The sequence below is a fragment of the Corythoichthys intestinalis genome, chromosome 15, assembly GCF_030265065.1.
Source record: "Corythoichthys intestinalis isolate RoL2023-P3 chromosome 15, ASM3026506v1, whole genome shotgun sequence".
Taxonomy (NCBI): Eukaryota; Metazoa; Chordata; class Actinopteri; order Syngnathiformes; family Syngnathidae; genus Corythoichthys; species Corythoichthys intestinalis.
Window position 1 is genome coordinate 32,906,861 of NC_080409.1, and position 21,458 is coordinate 32,928,318.

General features: G+C 40.9%; 1 protein-coding gene across 2 annotated transcripts; it reads right to left on the bottom strand.

Moving 5' to 3' along the window:
• Window positions 1-4,000: 4,000 nt before the first annotated feature.
• dcaf5 (ddb1 and cul4 associated factor 5) lies at window positions 4,001-20,901 on the bottom strand. Of its 2 annotated transcripts, none has more exons than XM_057860117.1 (9): window positions 20,511-20,901; window positions 16,098-16,241; window positions 13,772-13,808; window positions 13,561-13,700; window positions 13,368-13,497; window positions 10,899-11,112; window positions 7,617-7,683; window positions 7,434-7,552; window positions 4,001-6,022 (listed from the first exon to the last, which is right to left on the bottom strand). In XM_057860117.1, the coding sequence occupies exons 1-9, from the start codon at window positions 20,716-20,718 to the stop codon at window positions 4,913-4,915; spliced, it is 2,169 nt and encodes a 722-aa protein (XP_057716100.1). In that variant the 5' UTR covers window positions 20,719-20,901; the 3' UTR covers window positions 4,001-4,912. The 2 variants fall into 2 exon arrangements, with proteins under 2 accessions (XP_057716100.1, XP_057716099.1); XM_057860116.1 differs by having other exon boundaries at window positions 7,434-7,555; window positions 20,511-20,900.
• Between the last annotated feature and the right edge of the window lie 557 nt (window positions 20,902-21,458).

The window sequence follows — 21,458 nt, forward strand, 5'->3', positions numbered from 1 at the left end:
TGCATTGTTTATTCAGAAGAAATAGCTGGAAAGAAAAGGGTCTGGGGCGTCTCTAGACCTATTACCCGGGTTGGTGTATCCGCTGGATGTTGCCTGCTCTGGCGGGGGACCCTGCCCTGCCATGGGCTTGGCGGGCCACTGGGGGTCCCGTGACGTGCTGTGCCGGTTGGGGGGCTGCGGCTGTAGCCCATGGGCCGGGTGGGCGGGCGGTAGAGGGCGTGGGGTTTGTGGCCCGGGGGACTACCCTGGATCCCGGGGGGAGGGTGATGGTTCCTTTGCTGAGCTGCGGGAGGAGGGATGGGCTGCGCTGAACCACCCCGCACCCACGCTCCCTCTCGGGGCTGGCTGGGTGGGGGCCGTGGCCCTGGGTTGGCGCCCGCGTGGTGTCTCCGCTCGTCAGCGTGGCTGTTGCACACTTGGTGGGGCTCGCATGCAGCTGGATGTGATAGGCCGCGCTCAGGTGGGGGGTCCCGGTGCCAGGAGTGGAGATGGGGCGGCGTAGGGTCGGTCACCAACGGGCTTACACTCACAAGGGATTCACACGATTACTGGGTTGTAGATCACAGAGCTGATTTGTGTACACTCTACCCCTTTCAATCACTTAGCTGAAGACCCCCCCACCCCCGTCCCCCTCTTTCCCCGGTCAACAGCCCCCCCACATGGTGTCAACAGGAAATACATCTAGCTGTCGATAGCACCAACATATAAGTAGTTAGTGTAGACGTTCAATGTATTTCGTGTTGTTTTTTTCTTTTTTCTCTTGTGCTTCTTTTCTTCTGTTCCCCCATAACCCCTTCCTGTTCGCTGCTTTGTCGTAATAAACGCGGTATGCTGAATGATTACAATGGGAGTATGTCATACTCTCAATGTGAAACATTAAAACTGTTCAGACCAACCGGGCACTTCGACTTCCATTCTCTGTGTCAAACAGCTGAACAGGACAGGTTTAAAATAAATAAATAAATAAATAAAGACCTATTACTGGGGTCAATACTGGGGCACAGCAGGGCACTGGCGAGCGGGCAAAGTAAAAAAAAATTTTTAGCACTTAGCTATAGTAAAAAGTCAGAAATAGCGCTATAAACTATATACAGTATAATCGAACCAAAATACAAGTTTCTGTAAAAAAAAGTGACTTTTTGTTGTTGTTTTTCAGACATCAGTATTCAATATCAAAATTGGGACACACCTTGTTCATAGTCAATTCACCTCTGCTCATGCACTTTTATCTCTCCTTCACCTCTTACTACACTCTTCTGCTCTACTTTGTCTGGACAGAAATGGGGATGTATCACTGTAACTGTTATACAATTAATCAGTGTTTCTCAACTGGTAGATTGTGACCTGAAAGTGGTTTATGTTGCCTAGGTGGGTTACTTAGCTTACCTCTCTCATTCTTCCTTGATTTATCCTTGCTGCTAGCAATTTTTTTTTTTTTTTTTTAATTGGAAGAGTAATGCTCTTTTGAGTCAAAAGAAATAAAAAAATAATGTCTTCTTAGATTACAGGGATTGCAGTAACAAATAAAATGCTTGTAAAACAGCTCGAAATTATGATGAGCACACCTACAAAATTGTTCGAGGTTATATCCCAAAGATAGGCAATTAATTCATACAGATTGATTCAATTCATTTTGGTCAGATAAACAAATAGCAATAAATATCAGTATTGATATAGTTCAAATACCACAAATATCAACTAAATATTAGACAAAGCTCTTGAGATCCTCTCTCTTAAATTGCATACAATTGTCACTGTACTCGTAGCCAGTTAGCTACAAGATGGCAGCTAATTTGCTACTTCAATTTGCGACCAGTCACCAGTAGTTTACAGCAGTTCACTGCTTGATACGTAAAGTTGAACCATTTAAATTCACCATTCATGGGAATAGGCGACCAAACATCAACAGAGTTAAAATCAAACAAGGATGTGCCGTTTATCTGACACTAACCTGTAAAGCATGTGGGAAGATTACTTTGCAGTGTCGACTGTATGATTGGCACACGCACCATAATATTGATGCTGCATTCACGTCTTGTTATAGTAATCGAAAAAAATAATAATTACATGGTGTCTATAAAAAGCCCAAGTCACTCAACCTGGGATGTATTGTTGGAGAATTAAAATATGATACTCGTCTTTGTACTGTAGCAAACATGTTTTTATCCCACATTACGACTTTACAACCCATCAGAACGGTTTTCCAAATTAGGAACTCAGATCTCCCGACATACATGAACGCAGCATATCTCCCGAAGGTGCTTCGCGGCAGTGTCAACTCATATGACTATCACAGCCAAAGTTACGTGCATAAATTACCATACTAAGGGGCCATGTGCAGACTGTGTATATGGAGTGAACAGAGTAACGTGACCATATTAAAAGGCAAATTCTGTAGATTATGCTATGTAGTGCTGTAACGATTAATCGATTAACTCGAGTATTTGATTAGAAAAAAAACGAAATTTTGTTGCTTCAAGTATTCGTTTAAAGTGGCATTGTAATGGTTTATTTTGAAAGCGTTTGCATTTTGTTTTATTAAGGTGGATACACAGCCCAAAGGTCTGCCTCATTCCACATAGCTGAATCCCAGCTGCTCCCTGTTAAGACCAACATAATCTAAGTTTTTGTTTAACCTCATGTTTTTTAATGCATTCATAATTTAGTTTATAGTAGGGCTGTCAAACGATTAAAAATTTTAATCGAGTTAATTACAGCTTAAAAATTAATTAAACGTAATTAATCACAATTCAAACCGTCTATAAAATATGCCATATTTTTCTGTATATTATTGTTGGAATGGAAAGATAAGACACAAAATGGATAGATACATTCAACATACGGTACACAAGTCCTGTATTTGTTTATAATAACAATAAATCAACAAGATGGCATTAACATTATTAACATTGTTAAATCGATCAATGGATAGAAAGACTTGTAGTTCTTAAAAGATAAATGTTAGTACAAGTTATAGAAATTTTATATTAAAACCCCTCTTAATGTTTTCGTTTTAATAAAATTTGTAAAATTTTCAATAAAAAAATAAACTAGTAGCCCGCCATTGTTGATGTCAATAATTACACAATGCTCATGGGTGCTGAAAGCCATAAAATCAGTCACACCCAAGCGCCAGCAGAGGGCGACAAAACTCCCAAAAACACAAGTAACAAGTGGACATTGCACTGTGCTGTCATTTTAATCTGTTTGAGCGGGGCTTGTGCGTTGTGTAAAATATTTTAACGTGATTAATTACCGCCCGTTAACGCAATAATTTTGACAGCCCTAGTTTATAGGTATATTGCCTGAAACATTTGTTAAGAGCATTGTTTAAAAAAAACAAAAAAAAGTTACCATTTCATAGAATTTAAGCTAGCAGACTTGTGTTATGCAAGTTAGCCAATTGTTCTTTTACTGTACTTAGATCCTTATTTATTAATTTTTTATACCGTTTGAGGCTCAGCTCAGGTATTTAAATTTTTTATGTTCCTTATCCAATTATTCGAACTAACTAGTTCATCGATTAATCGACTACTAAAATAATTGATAGTTGCAGCCCTAATGCCATGTAGACTTAAAACTCCAAAGTAGTATTTTTTTTTTTTTTTTTTTACCGGTGAAATTTATACTTTGGCACTGCAGATTAATACTGGGGCATGCTCCCCAGTGAATTATGTCTGGCGACGCCCATGGTCTGGAGGGACAGAAAGAAAGGAAGAACAGACGGAATAACAAGATAAAAAAACTGCTACCTAATAGAAGTAGAATGCTGTCTCCGTCTACTCTTACCGAGGAGAAATCATGTGGGGAGGGGATACCTCGTAACTGAAGGAAAGGAAAAGGGTAAAATACGTAAGGTAAAGATGAGTGCGCACACATTACAGAAAGTAATTTGCAATGGGAACCTGGTATTAGGACAAATCACATGTGAGTATTAATCAGTCGACATCCTACTATGCGTTTAGAAAAACATTGTGATCTAGTGATGAACAAGCAAAGATTTGGGTCTGGAGACCAAGCAAGTCTTTTTATTGACAGAAAACATGTCTGCTTTGTAATGGTATTAACACTAAAGCATTCTTCGTCTTACGATGCCTCCAGAAACTAAAAGAAAAATGCCTAAACAGAAGTTATTTGCGCGATATGAAAAACTCAAAATTAAATTGTGAGTCCTTACTTTTTTTTTTTTTTTTTAAACGTATGTGACCTCCAAGGCAATGAAAAAAAAAATGCAACCGATAACAACCGATAACAAAATGGCCATGCTTGGAATCATTCACTCCTTCCCTAGTTCCTAAGCACAATAAAGGGAATTTTATACGCAAACATTAGTTAATTCATTAATTGCCATTGACGGAGTGAGATGTCGAATCTATTTGACCTGTGAGTGTTGGCTGTGATTTTCCTTGTCATCGTCAACAGCTGCCTATTTATTTAGATCAATTTATGAAAAACATAAAAGCCGTTAAAATAGTAAGAAGGTTGATTATGTTTTTGTTTCAGCGTTAGTAAGTGGTAATATGCCAAAGGTACTGTGTGGTCAATGGTCAATGTAAAAACAGTTCATTTTCAGAGCAACCCTACTTTGTCTATCACTGTCAATAGCAGCTAATGAATTAACTGCCTCATATTTTCCAGTTTAGTATCAGTATTCCTTCCGCATCCTGTGGCTTCTTGGTGATAAGGAACAATGTTGAAATAAGTCAAGGAATGTCATTCAGACAAAAATGGCAAAATCTTCTCAACTCACCAAAGCAACGAAAAGTCCACTAAAAATCCTTAACGCAGAGCGAATTATTCCGAACACAACCAATGAGTGCTCCGCGTCCAAATCAATGACTTGTCTTGCTGCCTTTTTCTTTTTAAAGTTACCTCCAAACGAATGAAACCCAAGTGGAAACAAAAGCGGAAACTATGTTTTGAGCTTCTTCTCTGAAGAACCGCAATCACCCTCTTCTGATCCCGTGTGAGTCCTCTTCTGCGTGGGGAGTTTTAGCCTTTCTCCCGTCCTTGTGTCCGCCGCTGCCGCATCTTCATCGGCAACCTCGTCGTCCGGCTGTCCGGTGGCGGTGTCTCGGCAGCAGCTGTTCGCGCCCGCGTCTCCGTCGTCTGAGACTGCATCGGTCCTGCCGTGCCGTCGCGCTGCGGGCTCGCTCCTTTCGTCCCGACTTTCGGGCGACATCACCGGGCTGCCGCACACCAAATCCGACAGGCTGAGACGTTGTTTCCCGCCACCGCGTTCCAGTTCCTCCGACGACGACGTCGAGTCGTGGACGGATATGGACGGGTAGCTGCATGAGTCGACGGCGGAGAACAGCGCCTCGCCGCCGTGGTCCGTGTCGGGCCGCTCGCCGGCTCGCGAGGCCACCCGCGAGCGTCGCCGCCTCATCACGTTGCGCCGGCGTACGGCGCTCCGTCGTTCCTCGTCCTCGCTGCTGGAGCTGGAGGCGCTGGCCGAGGGGCTGGAGGCCCCGGCGGGTAGCGAGGGAGAAGTGGACGAAGGGATGGACAAGGTGGCGTAGTCGCGCGGGCTCGGAGAGCGAGGGCGCGGCATGGGGTTCAGCCAGAATTCACTGGAGTCCGAGTCATCGTTGGCCACTAAGCCCGACGGTGGCCGGCTGCCCCGCCTTCTGGCCCGCCCGTCGTCGTCCCCTCCTGAGCTGGAATTATCAGAGTCGTCCGGTCTGACCGCGGCTCCGGGTATGCCCTCAGCAGCCGCGGCCGCCGCCGCGCGGGTGGTTCGACGTCCACGGGCGTGCAGTTGCATGATTGCGTCCTCGCTGAGGTCCGAGTCGGAATCGGAGCTCCAGCCCTCGATCTCGCGGCGCACCAGTGAGTCGAAGAAGGCCATCATGCGCGGATCCTCCTGGATGGACTGGCTGACATAGTCGTGCGACAGGCCGCTGCCGCTGTTGAGCACCAAACTGATGTACTCCTCATGTGTGTACAGGCTGCGGCATTTGTCCTCCACGCACCCGTCCAGATCACCCAGGCTGTCGGGCTGCTGGTAAGGACTCCACACCTGACACACACACACAGGCACAACAACAACTTTTTTTTTTTTTAATCTCAAGATTTATTTATTTCCATTTTTATCTAACTATTCCATTATTTGATTGAACTTTTACTTTAATATTCATCCATCTGTAGTTACTGATTTCATTGATTGATCAATTCAACATTTATTAAATTCACTTTTTATTGATATCATTTTGGCGCCCTTATTTTCCCTTGCATAGTATGAAATAATTTTATCTGTCATTGGTCCATCAAACTTGGTGGGTGTTTAAATAAATAAAAGTTGAGATTATGACATTTTAAAGAAAAAAATTAATATATGTGTATTAGGCATGTGCCAGTATGAGATTCTGGTGGTATGATAACCTTAAGCAAAAATATTCCGGTTTCACGGTATTGCAATTAAAGCTCTAAAATGTGTTACTTTGAGATGGGTTCTGGGTTTAAAAGACAAATGTTTCCATCTAACAGAATATTTATTATTCAAAACATATTAGCAAATTGGAAAATGAGTATAATGTTAAGTTTAAATAAATTTTTAAAAAACAATTGTGCTAAATAAAATTAAAATAAATGCAGTTCTTTCGCTGAGCTTAAACCCACAGCCACACCTCAACATTAATAACATCAGAACAAAAATAATTGAATTATTTTCCACAAAAAGCACACGTGTATGACTCATATCATGTTTACATTATACACACACTTTTTCAACACAGACAGTTGTCAGAGAGAAAAAAAAAACACGTTTTACACCTGCTAGACACACTAAACACGCTGGAGTTAACTCTCGTAGCTGGTGGGACACGTTCATGACAGTGTTTGCTCACCTATAATTTTGTATAAATGCCAAATCACGTTGGAGGTATTGCCTCCTCGGCAGCCACCCTCCGCAAACATGTTTTACAAGTTGGTTGGCCCTCGTCTAAGCCCCGGTCGTCAGTAACTTTCTGTAGCCGAAGTAGTCCCATACTAGCCATTTTGTTTTCTTCAATGGTGTAAAACGTTCAGGAGTTTCACCTCCTCCAGCCCTCGTGCAGCACAGCTGACTCACTGACACTGAGCAACAACTGGTGGGGGAGGGTTGAGCCTTACAGCTGCGAGGGATTTCTCCATGCGGAATTTTTTTCGCAGTTTTGTAACCTTGACGTTTTTATACCACGGTATACCTTGAAACCAGTAATTTGACCATGCCTAATAAGTATTACATTGTTTATTGAATTTTGGCACACCTGGTCTTCTATTATTACACCTACTGAATAAATGCAATAATCCATAAGATCTACAATACGTAATTACGTAATAATTACATAAATATTACATATTAGTGATTACGTTGTCTTGTTTTAAGTAAATAACCAACCCAAATGAAGGAATGAAAATGAAATCTCAGAATAATAGAAATCTTTACCCACCTTGATGACTTTTTCCACACCAGAGGAACAAATCATGTACGTGTGCGGGTTAAAGCGGACCTGGTTGACGATGGAACGGTGGCCTTTCAGGACCATGAATGCCCCGTTCACCACGCGACCTACTGTAGAGCAAAAGGTCTCTCTAGTATGCAACGAATTGAAATGCGTTGGCAAATTAATCACCTGTTTCAGGGTCCGTGGGGATTTTCCACATGTAGAGGTTAAAGTCATCAGAGCCGGACAGGATGTACTGTGGACACACATACAAGTGAAGACTTTTGAGTCAAGATATTTAGGCGGCTTAAGACTTAAATCAGGCAAAGTACGAAGATTAAATGAGTTTTTATTTTAGCGATTTAAGAAAAACAAAAAATTGACATCCATTGAATATTAAAACAAAGCATGAATGCATTAAAAAACTTTAATATAACTTTGATATAAAAGTATTCCATTAAAACTCATTTTAATAACATTAAGATTCAGTGGCGGAACAAATGGCTCGGGTGCGGTGAGCATAAATGGGACCCCCGAGTGGACCGCTGGGGTAGTCGGCAATTGCTGGCGGGCCCCTTCACACTCAAGACAATCAGCCGGTGTGCGTGTCAAGTGCTAGTGAAAATGTTTTTGCGGGCCCCTTCAGACAACCAGCCAAGCAAGGGGTGCTGGGAGAGATAGTTTAACACTTTATCACTATATTACAGCTCTGCACATCATCTTTCCTTACTGTTTGACCCTCCCCTTGCCCAACCACACCCACTTTACAGGCCCCATAGAGGCCTTGGCCCGGGTGCAGTCGAACCCCCAGCACCGCCCTAACCCTATAGACCCTACCCACCGACGTCACAAAATCACGTGCTCGCTGTATGGTTCCGCCCACTTGTCCGTCATTTTGTGTCTGTATTATCAATGGTCGCAATTGATCGAGCAATTTATAATGCATTTCATGGAAGACCCGGTGCTTTCGGATGCCGTAAACTCACTTGATGCGTTGCATAAAAGGCGTTATGTGGAAAAGCTTCAGTTTATCCATTCGCCAGATCCATATTTGATGCCAAAATCGATGTTTTTCGACCCGCTGTCTCTGCCGTATTTGCCTGACATCTGCTAGCTACCCTGAACTGTACAACTATCTTGTCCACACAAAATCAGCCTATTCTCACGAAAGTTTGAAAAACTTTAAGAGCTTGGAGGCTTATAAATACTTCGTCGCTGGTTGGGTGAAACAGGTCCTCGTCCACGAAAATTCGGCAGGAATCTATCTTGTGCTTGGAAAGGTGAGTTACGAAATTTTCAATTCAAAATCTTTTGTTATTGCTAACATTCACTGTCAAGTCTAATGTATTTCATGTCGTTTGTCAATGGAGTTAGGGCTTTTAATGTTTATATGGTTTAGCGATAGCACTCTCACTACATACATACGTGTATGTTGTCGGCGATTAGCCTAGCAATGATCTTAATTGTGGTTGTCAGCCCAAAACCCTCTAAATATATATTAGATGCATCTTACCAGATATAAAATTACTACTACATAATCTGTGGTAATCGTTTGGAGCCCAGTTTTCTCGTCGAATTGCAGCAGCCCATCTCGCTCTCTTCTCTCCGGGTCTCTCGGAATCCGGTAGAACTTCAAGTCTCTCCGTCTTCTCAGTCTATCTTCTCTGTTATTGCAACCGACCGCCACACACGCCTTCACCATTTTGATTATTAATGTTAACGAGCAGAAAAACGCGTCGTAAATAGGAGGAATGTACGTAGCCGTAACAGGGAAACATGATGTGTTGACGGACAATTGGGCGGCACCAGTGAGGAGGAAGGAGTTGTGACGTCACGTGGGTAGGGTCTATATTGCCATTGATACACCTAAAATTTCATGATTTTGAGACTGATTCCGAATTTTGACATTTCTTTTTGAAAAAAAAATGATGGATGCAAGTCAACACATGCATCTGCAGGTTCCATGAGAAAAAAACAAAACAAAACAGGATTTAGCCAGGTTTGTAGATATCAGAGCGCTTATTACACATTCATTTTGACTTCTTTTTACAAATTTGAAAAAATATATATTTTTCAAATTTGGGGATTCTCTGATAACCGTTTCATGTTGCAGGTATTTAAAGGCTAGGTTTCACCTCTGTTCGGATTGTATGACTTTTTTTTTTTTTTTTAAATCACTAGTAGTACTGCAATGATTTATCAATTAACTCAAGTAATTCAATTAGAAAAAATCTTCCGATCAAATTTTGCTGCTTCGAGGATTCGATAATGAGAGTGGCGTTGTAATGGTTTGTTTTGCAAGTGTTTATATTTAGTTTTATTGATTTAGGTGGATACACTGCCGCCATATGACATAACTCATAACATGGCTGGATCCAGCTGCTCCCTGTTAAGACAAACATAAGATTGCAAGTTTTAGTTTAAGCTGAAATGATTGTTGATGCATTCGTGATTTAGTTTAGAGGTACAGTAGATTTAGGAGTTTTTTGTGGGATGTGTTTGAACGATTTGATATGAGCCTTGTACAAACAAAAAGTTAGCATTTCATAGCATTTAGTTAGCGAAGTTTTGCTATGCAAGTTAGCCAATTGTTCTTTTGTTGTACTTAAATCCTCATTACTTAATTTTTTTATCGTTTGGGGGTAAACTCAGGTATTTTAATTCATTTTAAATGCATTTAATGCTCTTGTGAAATGAAAGTGCAATTCTGCATTGTTTGAAAAAAAACAATTGGGGAATTTTATTTTGTATTCGCATTCAACCCTCTTTTGAAAGTGCAACTAAGCAAGTCTTTGTTTTACATCTCCTAAATGTATTCTGCAATGCATTAAAAGTTCCTAATCCGATTACTCGATTATTCAAACTAATTGCTAAGATTAATCGTTTACTTAAATAATCGATAGCTGCAGCCCTAATAACTACTCTTATTTTATTTAGTTGTCTACGTGTATATAAGTAAACTACTAGATAATGTATACGTGGGCATCAACAGTAGCACTATTTGTAGGGGATAGGGAACTGTCTGACCTAAAATTAGAAAAAAATAAAGATGTAACTGATATACAGTATTTATTTATCTTCAAAATAATGCCAAACGTACCTTTAAACTATCACCTTAACCTTTCAATATTTCTTAGTATCAACGTCTTATTATTTCGTGCTTCATCATTAAAATATTGAATCCATTTAGAAAAAAAAATACACATTTTATCTATTTTTCATTTCTGTTATCCTGGACGATTCATTTATTTTACTAACCATTAGTTAATTGGTAATCTCATTTTTAATTTGGTTCAAAAGATTTTGTTCATTGATATTTGAGACAAAATGTTCAAGTAGATAATTCTATTAGCGTGCTTCCTCATTTATTAGAGTTAACTCATTGGCTTCTATTGACAACTGAAGTTCAATTGATACATTTTAGTCCCGTGTTTTTTGTCTTTTTTAAGTGAGAACCTCGCGTCAGCTTACTTGATCGCGGTCGCCAGCGAAGCAGCAGCTTTTCATGGTGCAGGAGTTGAAGTAGCCTTGGTTGTCAAACTGGAAGCTGGGTAGGCGCGAGTGTAGCTCGTAGAGGACGGGCGGTAGGCGGCGACGCAGCGCTAGCAGCTGTGTGCCAGTGCTGTTAAAGCGCACACTCATGGCACTCTGCAGTGACATGCTGCCACCGTAGCGCAGCAGTGTGCTGAGAACAAAGATTGTTGGACAATTACACAAAAAAAAGACTGACGCAATCCAATTATGCCATTAAGATAATAATATGCCTGTTCTAACAATGATGGCCATGATGACCTAACTCATGTCAGGCCCCCTAGCAGAAAAACCTCACAGATGAATACAAAATATAAACAGGCACTGCCACCTAGTGGCGACTTCATGAAGTACAATCAAGGGGCAATGTCCAGCGTGGGATTTTTTTTTTTTAAACTGTTATTTTCGAATATTTTAAAGGTTTCATGGATAGGATTGGTGGAAATGGAAGGGTGCCCTCGTTTTAATTTGATTACAATAGCCAAGTAAATGAATATTTTTTGGGTATGCCAGACTATAAACTGTGTTTTCTTTTTTCCTCAATTTCGCCAGGGGTGCGATTTATACTCTGCAGCGACCAATGTGTGAAATTATTAACACATTGTTATATCATTTCATGATATTTTCACACTGAACCGGAAGAGGGTACTCAAAAGCTGTGTTTCAACATTGGCGTTAACTTATAAAAACAACTGAGAAGGGTTAAAAAAAAAAATGGCACTGAAAACAAATCATATTCTGCAGATTAAAAGCTGTAAGTACAGAAAACGGTAATCATTACTAGTACAATTATTCAGCCTGTTGTTCTCTATTCTATTTTTATTTTAAATTGCCTTTCAAGATGACATGTTTGTTCTTGTTGTTGGATTTTATCAAATTTCCCCCCAAAATGCTACTTATGTGTTTATTTCCCCTTAATCACGCTTTTTTGGCTGGTGCGACTTATACTCAGGTTTGACTTGTCGCCCCAAAAATATGGTAATTGTGAAGCTTGGCAACATTAAACACAACTGTAGTCTGTCTGTCTCTCCGTGGTGTGTCAAAGTCACCACGGGCATTAGAGGTGTGCAAAATTTCCGATTCTTAGATTATTCGCGATTCGGCCATGGAAGATTCGAGAACGATTCACAAACATCCAAATTCCGATTATTGAAATATGTGAAGTAAAGCGGAAGTACACAACACTCAGCGCGCCGCGCGGTCTTCGCGACGGAACGGAGCGAGAGTAGCTAAACATCATGCTTCCCATTACCCGGCCCCTCGGGTAATGCCAATGCTCAACTCACGGCTCTAGCTCAACTCATGCAACGAGATAAAAAAACACAACAACATACCTGACTGCTGCCGAAAAGCTGTACATCCATATAATGTTACGGTGGATATCATTTATATAGGACTAGATACTATATAGATTTGGTAGTGTTCGCAGCACATTTACAAAAAGCTAGATGCGGACGTTATAAACGGCCGCCATCTTAAAGCAGTACACTTCCCTGCAAGGCTGTTGTAGCGAACCTTCCAAGCAAACCTAATTAACTTTTTATCTAAAATACTCCTAAATCGGTAAAATATTGACTTGAATCTATCTTTAAAATAGTTTTAAAACTTTCACATGTCGAAAGTAGACAAAAGGGAAATTATGGAATAACGGGAGCAATTTTTACAAATTTAACGGTTGATTCACAACATTAAATTAATTGAATGTAGTTTAAAGCTGCTGATACAGAATGGGGACTGGAGTTTTTTATTTAATGTTATTTATGTATATTTGTTTACCATTTACTGCTATATGTTAACTTGATACTGAAATAGTAGTGTGGTTTAGCCTGAGAGTATTTTTGCACAATTTTGGAACTAATGTACAAAACATTTAAAAAAAAAAAAAAGAGAAAAAAAAAGGAGGGGGGTGCATCAATAATCGTTTTATAATCGAATCGGAGCCTCTGAATCGTAATCGTAATCGAATTGTTAGGTGCCCAAAGATTCCCAGCTCTAACGGGCATTGCAATGCTCAATAATGACTATTTAAATTGGATCCAGTCAGCTGCATATTAATGAGAAACGACCAACTAAAATGGCTTTAAAAAACAACATTCTTGGCACTTTCAACCAAAATTCTTGCGCAAACCTTGTAAAATGCATCCACTGTTAAAAAAAAAAAAAGTGAAAATAAAATCTTAATGCCACTATAGAACCCTGCAGTACTGTGGAGATTGCTACAGAAGCCTGGCTTTAAAACAGAGCAATTTGCATTGACGCTCAATGTTAAAATGTTTGCTTTAACCATCAAAATAAACTTCTTTACAGCCTGATACACTTTTTCACGCATCCTGTTAAGACAGACGCGTCTATCAAATTCGGGACAAAGGGTGAAATCAACGTTTGATTTCTCAGGTGCGGCATCCTAACCTGCGTGGTTTGCGGATGTCCCATAACCCGACACCTTCCTTGGAATTGGCGGTGGCCAGCAGTCGGGGCTCCACCGGATTGAACATCACACTGTGAAAGGCTGACGGGTAGTTGGCCAGGCAGAACGGTTCTAAAGATGGGATAGAAATGAAAATAAAACACGTTACAGACCCCAGCACGGGGGACGTGATACCTCCATGCGGCGGCTCCCGGGTGTCCCAGATGAGGACGCGGCCATCGTCCGATGAGCTGGCGAAGACGTTGTCGTTTACCGGACTGACTGAGAGGCTATACACGGCGTCGATGTGCAGGAAGACGTTGAGCGTCTCTCGCCTTAAAAAACGAAAAATAACAATTATTTCATTTCGTGTTGAGCGAAGCAGCTAATTATGAAAGCTACATACCTCTCCACGTCATGAAGAATCACCTGCTCGTCGTTTCCTGTCCCACAGCAAAAAACGGAAGAGTTAGTGCGAGATCCTGCGTGTGAACACCAAGGGATTTTTCGAGAAGGGCGCAACAGTTCCGACGATTGCTTGCTATGACTTGAAAAAACATGTCTCCGCACAATTTATTTCAAATCCTAAACTTACGATGCAGGTTTTATGCATTTTTTAGGATAATATCAGCAAATTAGGGAAGTGTAAAACAGGCATGAAAATGGGTCAGGGGTTAAAAAGGTGAGAAGGGTGTGGAGGAAATATGTTCCGGTAGGGTTGTCCCAAACAACTAATTTTCTCCCGATTAGTCAGCAGACTATTTTTACGATTAATCGACTTTTTACTAATTTAGCAATGACATTTTTGTTGATGCTTATTAATTCACAAAAACACTTAATTTTTTATTAAAGTACAAATAAACATGTAAATAACAATAAGTAATCACACATAAACAATGAGGTCAAATGCTGATAGCATTTACTATTGCAAAAGAATGCAATGTAAACACTGACTTCGCCTTTCCAACATTATTCAAAACAATTTTGAAAAAAAAAATCTAGCATTATTATTATAGTATACTACTGTATAAATACAATAAGAATTATAATATTCATTGCCAATCATATTTTTCAAAAAGTGTGTCATTTTAAAGCTATTCTTAGTGTAAAATCTGAATTCTGTAGTATTATAGTATTTACATATGATAGTATTAATTCAGAATCGTTATTTATATGAACGTGGCGTGCTTTTATTTTGATATGTACACCCGAATACGTTCGCTAAACTGCTAACAGCTTCACACTCCGCAAAAAAGCACTTATCGTCACTGCTTGTGGTGTCACTCAGATAATTTTTTTCTTTTCATTTTTTCGTTTGCAAATGCTGTTAACCAGCAATTTTTAATGTTTGAAGTGTCACCTTTTAACCACAATTTTGCGTTTTGGACAAGACTGCCAATGTTTTATAGCAGGCTAAAGTAGGTTGTCTTTTTTCCCCAATTAGTCCAATGTAGCAATGCTAACGTTTTTAAGATAAGTGTTTAAGATACATGTGTTTCCTTATTTTGTATGTCTGAACTGTAATTCTACGGCGTGTTGATAACCAATAAACATCTGTAAAATGAACTGGAGTCTCATATGTTCTCTACACGCACGCACAAATGTATGCATGCATGCACGCGGTGATAAAACGCAGCCGTGAAAATTATCGCCCTCATTTTTATTTAGCTTGTGATGGGGAAAAATATTACATTATGCCTTTGTGGTGTATGATTGCTTCTGTGACATAGATTGTAACAACTTCTATTGTTTTTCACCTTGTTCCCATAGTTAGGAGACGCGCTTGAGAATCTCATGAAATAACTTGTTTTGCACCATAGTATTGTTTTACTACATGCCTGTGTCCCATAGTTACATGCCTGGGTCCCAAAGAGATAACTTGTTTTGCACCTATAATATTTACCATCTGTTGCAGCACAGCTCATTTGTCCCATGTGAAAAGCCCTTTTTCAAGGGGGCTGAACCAAAAGTAGCTTAAATGTTTGTGATTGGACGGGGCCGTGCCGCTCGGGGGCGGAAGTTGGCCTCTTCGCCTCCGAGGGGTGGGTCCTTACAAAACCGGACATTTCCAGGCGACCCGTGAGGTCCGCCAGCGGGTCACGTACGGATCGCCTGGCTTTGTTCCTTTGCTGCTTTACTGGCGTGTTGCTGGCTTCCTACTCACTTGTCACGGTAAGCGATTTTCATTGCTAAAGGGACATTTTGTTTTGCTGTAACTGGAACACATTGACAAACTCAAATCTAGCGTCATCGTTGACATTCGTTATACTTGTTTGTGATACTTGTTTGCTTGCTCGTGTGAGATTGTAATCAATAAATCTCATTTATTCTGCATTTTCTAATCAATAAACATTGTCTATTGTGCAAAAGTGTGCCTGTTACTGATTCACCGCGAACCTGGAAATTTCGGAAAAACAGCTTGCGACAAATGGACTCATTGCATATCGCGACAGGCTTAGCAACTTTAATAAAACATGTTGTTAGTTGGATGGAATTACAACCCCCCCCCACCCCCTTAAAAATGTTCTCCTCGGATCTACACAATTCACGTAGGTCACCCTTTCTGACTTCAAAACGGCGAATTTCACTGAAAGGTGAGTGATTTTCATGCCAGGTAAAATATACAAGTACAAAGAAATTCTGCTTTTAAAAAAATGTATATTTCAAGGTGGGACTTCATCCTTTTGGATCATGTCAGTGTGAAATGGGCTGATTGGTTAGGTGTCCATTACCTCCAGAAAAAACCTTCTTGTTGCTGCTGTCAAAGGCAAGGCAGAAGATGTTGGACAAATGTTCTCCCTTCAGCTTGAGTGGCTTAGCACGAGAGTGGAGGGCTTCTTCCATGTGCCACAGGAGCACCCGGCGGTCATCTCCCCCTACGGACACCAAACACCAACTCAATAATACAAAAGATTATCATGTCTCAGTGCAATTAACAGCAATAGACGTCCCATCCATAGCAACTGCGAAAGATGGCAGTGATGTCTGTAGACGTCAATGGCAACAAATGAGGTAAGGAAAAGATGTAAATTAGTACATTTGCTTTTACCAGGCTTATCCTTTTTATTACTGCTTGAGTAGTGTGAGTAATTCTACTATCTCTGTGAATAATGTCTGAACTTCAGCGTACAGGTAGTCCCCGGGTTACGACGGACTCGCGTTACGCGATTTCGAATTTAAGACGCCAGAGTCTTGTCTTTTTTTTTTTTTTTTTTTTTTTTTTAAATGTCGACTTTAGTTTTGTGATTCATGCTTTCATTTTGGCGCAGGAAGCGTAGAAGAGGAAGCGAGCGCATGTACAGACTAATGCTGCAACATGTGGTAACATGTGGACATGACACTTTGCTGTCATTTTAATCTGTTTGAGCGGGGCATGTGCGTTAAATGCGTCAAATATTTTAACAAGATTAATTTTAAAAATTAATTACCGCCCGTTAACGCGATAATTTTGACAGCCCTATGATATTTACATACAAGTTAAAAAATAGCCCTATGAGAAGTTCATATAATTTTAATAATCTTCAAGAAGGCAAGACATTAATATCAACTAGTGCTGCAACGATTACTCTATTAACTCGAGTATTCGATTAGAAAAAAATATTCGGATTAAATTTTGTTGCTTCGAGCATTCGTTTAATTAAAGTGGCGTTGTAATGGTTTATTTTGAAAGTGTTTGCATTTAGTTTTATTGATTAGGGTGGATACACTCTCCTCTGGTCTGCCTCTTTTCACATGGCTGAATCCAACTGCTCCCTGATAGGACCAACATAAGTTTTTGTTTGAGCTGATGTTTTTTTAAGCATTCATGATTTAGTTTATAGGTATATTTAGAAGTTTTTTGTGGGAATATATGTCTGAACCATTTGTTAAAAGCATTGTAAAAAAACTTTAGCATTTTATAGCATTTAAGCTAGCGAACTTTTTCTATATAAGTATTTTTTATACCGTTTGAGGCTCAGCTCAGGTATTTTAACTTTTCGTGTTTCTTATCCGATTACTCGATTATTAGAACTAACTAGTCCATCGATTAATCGACTACTAAAATATTCGATAGCTGCAGCCCTAGTACAGACGCTCCCACCCCACACACGCACACACAGAGCAGAGCAGCCGAGTGACAGAGGACTTTCGATCCAAGCTTTTGTCGGCTGGACCACTGGCGAGGCCGGATAACTAGGAGGCGGCTGCTCGAGAGCTAGCCTTGCGTTGTGTCGTGCCTGTGGGGAAAGTCTGAGAAACCCGGTGTTAGCCGGAGGTCCCGCCGCCGTGGGCTGCACTCGCAGTTGGTCTGCCTGCCCGTCTAGGGCGCGGCGGAGAGTGTCCCCGCCGGCCACGGGAGCCAGAGGACCAAGTACGGGTAGGTGAGCCGGGATGGGTTGGGGCGCTGGCCCCTACGCCAGTGGGCGCACAATTGTTGCTTGTGAAGCATCCAGAGGCGATGGCTGTATATGACCCCTTTTGTACTGTTTATTGTGCGTTTTCAAATATGGTCGAATACTTGGGGTGAGTTTATGTGATTGCTTTTGATGATGTGCAGACGCTAACTGATACATGCTAATCGTTTTTTATTGCTGTATCAGCAGCTACTTGTAAACGCAAATTTGAATTGTTTGAATTTTGAATTGAATTGTTTGAATTTGAATTTTCGTTTCATTCTGCAAGTGTTGATGTCATGTAGGGCTGCAGCTATCGATTATTTTAGTAGTCGATTAATCGATAAACCATTAGTTCGAATAATCGAGTAATCGGATAAGGAACATGAAAAAATAAATTAACTGAGCTGAGCCTCAAATGGTATTATAAATAAATAAATAAATTAGTATCTATGTACAACAAAAGAACAATTGGCTAACTTACATCGCAAAAGTCCACTAGTTCAAATGCTATAAAATGCCAAAACTTTTTTACAATGCTCTTAACAAATGGTGCAGACACTATATGCTGTACATATAAACTAAATTACAAATGCATTAAAAAAAAAATCCTCAAAAATTTTTTTGCTTATGTTGGTCTTAACAGGGAGCACCTGGATTCAGCCATGTGGATTGAGACCGAATAGAAGGCAGTGTATCCACCCAAATCAATAAAACTAAATGCAAGCACTTTCAAAATAAACCATTACAATGTCACTTTAATTAAACGAATACTCGAATCAGCATAATTTAATTCGAATATCTTTTTCAAATCGAATACTCGAGTTAATCGATTAATCGTTGCAGCTCTAATGTCATGAGCAGCTGAATAAGGTCAGCAAATCACACCGACGTCTGAGATTGTCATTTCAGAGCTTAGCTCACTGTCTAGCTAAGACTAAGCGCCAACATCTTGGCGAGGACAATGCAATTCTCGCAGTCAGACATCCGGGCATTAATGACGTCACCAGCCACAACAAAGTGTCACCGTATTGAAATGGGGGCAAAACACGAGTCACAAGCAGTTGCTCTGTCGTCCATTGTAGTACAAACGCGTTGAACTTTTGTCTTATGTGCAGTCTTTTTTTCCGTCGGAATGACTAAAAGTTGCTGTGTTGCGGGTTGTCACACAAGGAAGAGTTCGGAGCCGCATTTGAAGTTCTTCATTTTTCCTCGTGAGAAGAAAAGGACAAGCAAATGGCTGAAAGCAATCAATCGAGGAACAGTAAAAGTAGACGGTTCCGTGAACCATTCTTAACAGTGGGAACCTAAATCCAGGCACATTTACATTTGCAGCCGACATTTTATTACTGGTCAGTAAACTTTGATCGATTTTTTTTGTCCCAATTAGCTGCTAGGATTCAATAGACTAGGCAGTGGTTATTATTACGGTAACCGACAACGCGCAAAGCGTTATTTTTCTTTTGCCATGAACTGCTCCGATCGGTCAATCGGTATATTATTGGCCTGGTGGGAATTGGTTATTTTGCTGTGACGTGTTCATGGCTAAATAACGCTTGGAGGCGAATTACCGGTTACGGCAGAAATAATCACTCCGTATATCCTACCAGTTTTCTTAGTTCCACACAGTACATATTCCACGTAATTGATAAAGGTCAACTTACTGGGTGACTTTATGAGGTAGTTGTAGATGTTTCTGAACTCCACTGCAGGCAATTCCTTTGGATTGTCTTATCCAGCTATCAGCTGCGACTTTGTATGGGCAGATTTGCAGGCCAATACACGCTAATTTTAAGTTGTATCGCCTCCTCGCGTCTGTCGGCAGTGACTCATGACAATAATAAGCCATGTTTAAGATGTTTTTATGAAAACAAAAAGACGCAAAACACAGCTGAAATATATGAATTTCAGATGTTTGTCTACAGATGTTGACCTATGCGTGCCCCCGTCTCAAAATGGCGACACGTTGCTATGCGAGATGACATCATCGTGACATCACGCCGACTGCGAGAATGATATATAGTACATCTTTTTTTTTTATTTTTTTTATTAGAGGCTGTTTTGAGGAATTTAAAGGGTTAACTCCGACTTACGCGGAAATCCGAGTTACATCGCTAGCGCAGGAACGGAACTCGTTCGTAAACCGGGGACTACCTGTATACATTAGATTTTACGTGTATTTAACTCAAATAGTTTAATCAGTACTCTTAGTACTTCAACTAATATCTCTACTGTACTTTGACTTAAGTAGCGAGTATTAGGACTCATCATGTCTAATCACTAAATAAGGTACAAAGTTCAGAGTCTGTATTATTATTTACCTTTACTTAAGTCAACAATAGTAAATAGTTGACTCAGCACTTCTACTTGAACCAGTCTTTTCTTTACACAAGTATCTGTGCATCTACTTAAGGGAGGAAGTGCGAATACTTTTGCCGTGTCTGTCAACACTGTTGGAAATTTCACCAACACGGGCAGAGCTGTCATGCTACCAGGAGGCCCACACGACTATTTTTAGCCACGTCAAAACACTATTAAGAGCTCTAATGGCGGGTTAAGTCGGTGGGCGGTTACGTGAACACTCGGGGCAGCTGAAAGAGCTTCACCCAGCCTTGCGGACATACGGCCACCGTCAAGAGGCATGCGAGGCTCTCATTTTGATGTATAAAAAGCTGTGCTAACGAGCAGACTTGAGAAAGGGGAGGCTGCTTGGGAGCTAGTTAGCTTAGCACGCTAGCAAAGTTAGCTCCGGGGAACTGAGGGGTTACCCACCGGACACCAACCACTCTCCGCCGTTGTTGGAGAACTCGATGGCGTTGACGCAGCCGAAGTGTCCGAGCAAGTCCTTCTTGTACAGGCTGGTGCAGCCGGCTAGCCTTCGCCGTTGGAACTCGTCCTTCATTAGCGGCTGCCCCGTCAACCCGCGGCGGGACAGAAAGCCCACAGAGGAGCGCATACCGCAGCCCTTCAGCACCTTCATCACGGTGGTGGCGGGTGACTACCGGGCTCACTGCTCACGTGCTGGCCGACTCGTGACGCTCGTAGCCGGGCACGGAGCTCATTGTTGCAGCGGAGGGTGTCGACGATAGATGGATGGGTGGCAGTCCGAGCCGTACGTTTCCTACTCAGGTCGCTGAAGTGGAGGACCCTCCTCCCTCCACTTCTAGCCCGCCCCCCACGCCTGCCTGTCACTTAGCATCATCAACACTGACGAGCATCGATGTGTGCTGTTATGATTGTTTTTAATACATTTGTTGGTTTTTATGAGTCGTTTGACGTCGACTTCTACCACGACTCAGAACCCATTGATCAAATGTATTGTTATTACAGTCCAAAAACTTATTTGAACAGGTGAAGTTATTACCCAAGACCCTGATTGCATATACAGTGTATCACAAAAGTGAAACACCCCTCGCATTTCTGCAGATATTTATATCTTTTCCTGGGACAACAGTGACAAAATGACACTTTGGCACAAGGGCGTAGGTTTGCATAGGGACGGTAGGGACATAACACTACCAACTTTTCAGGATGCTCAAATTATCCCCACCAAATTTTAAGCAACCTTATTTTGCATTATGTAATGACTTCTGTTATATAGGTCATTTAGATTGTCTTCCTATATGTTGTAAGGATAGAATTGAACCTACCATTGTTAAATCAATTTCAGTACTTTCATTATGTTCACTTACACTGACCCCTTTTCACTTGTTGAATGTG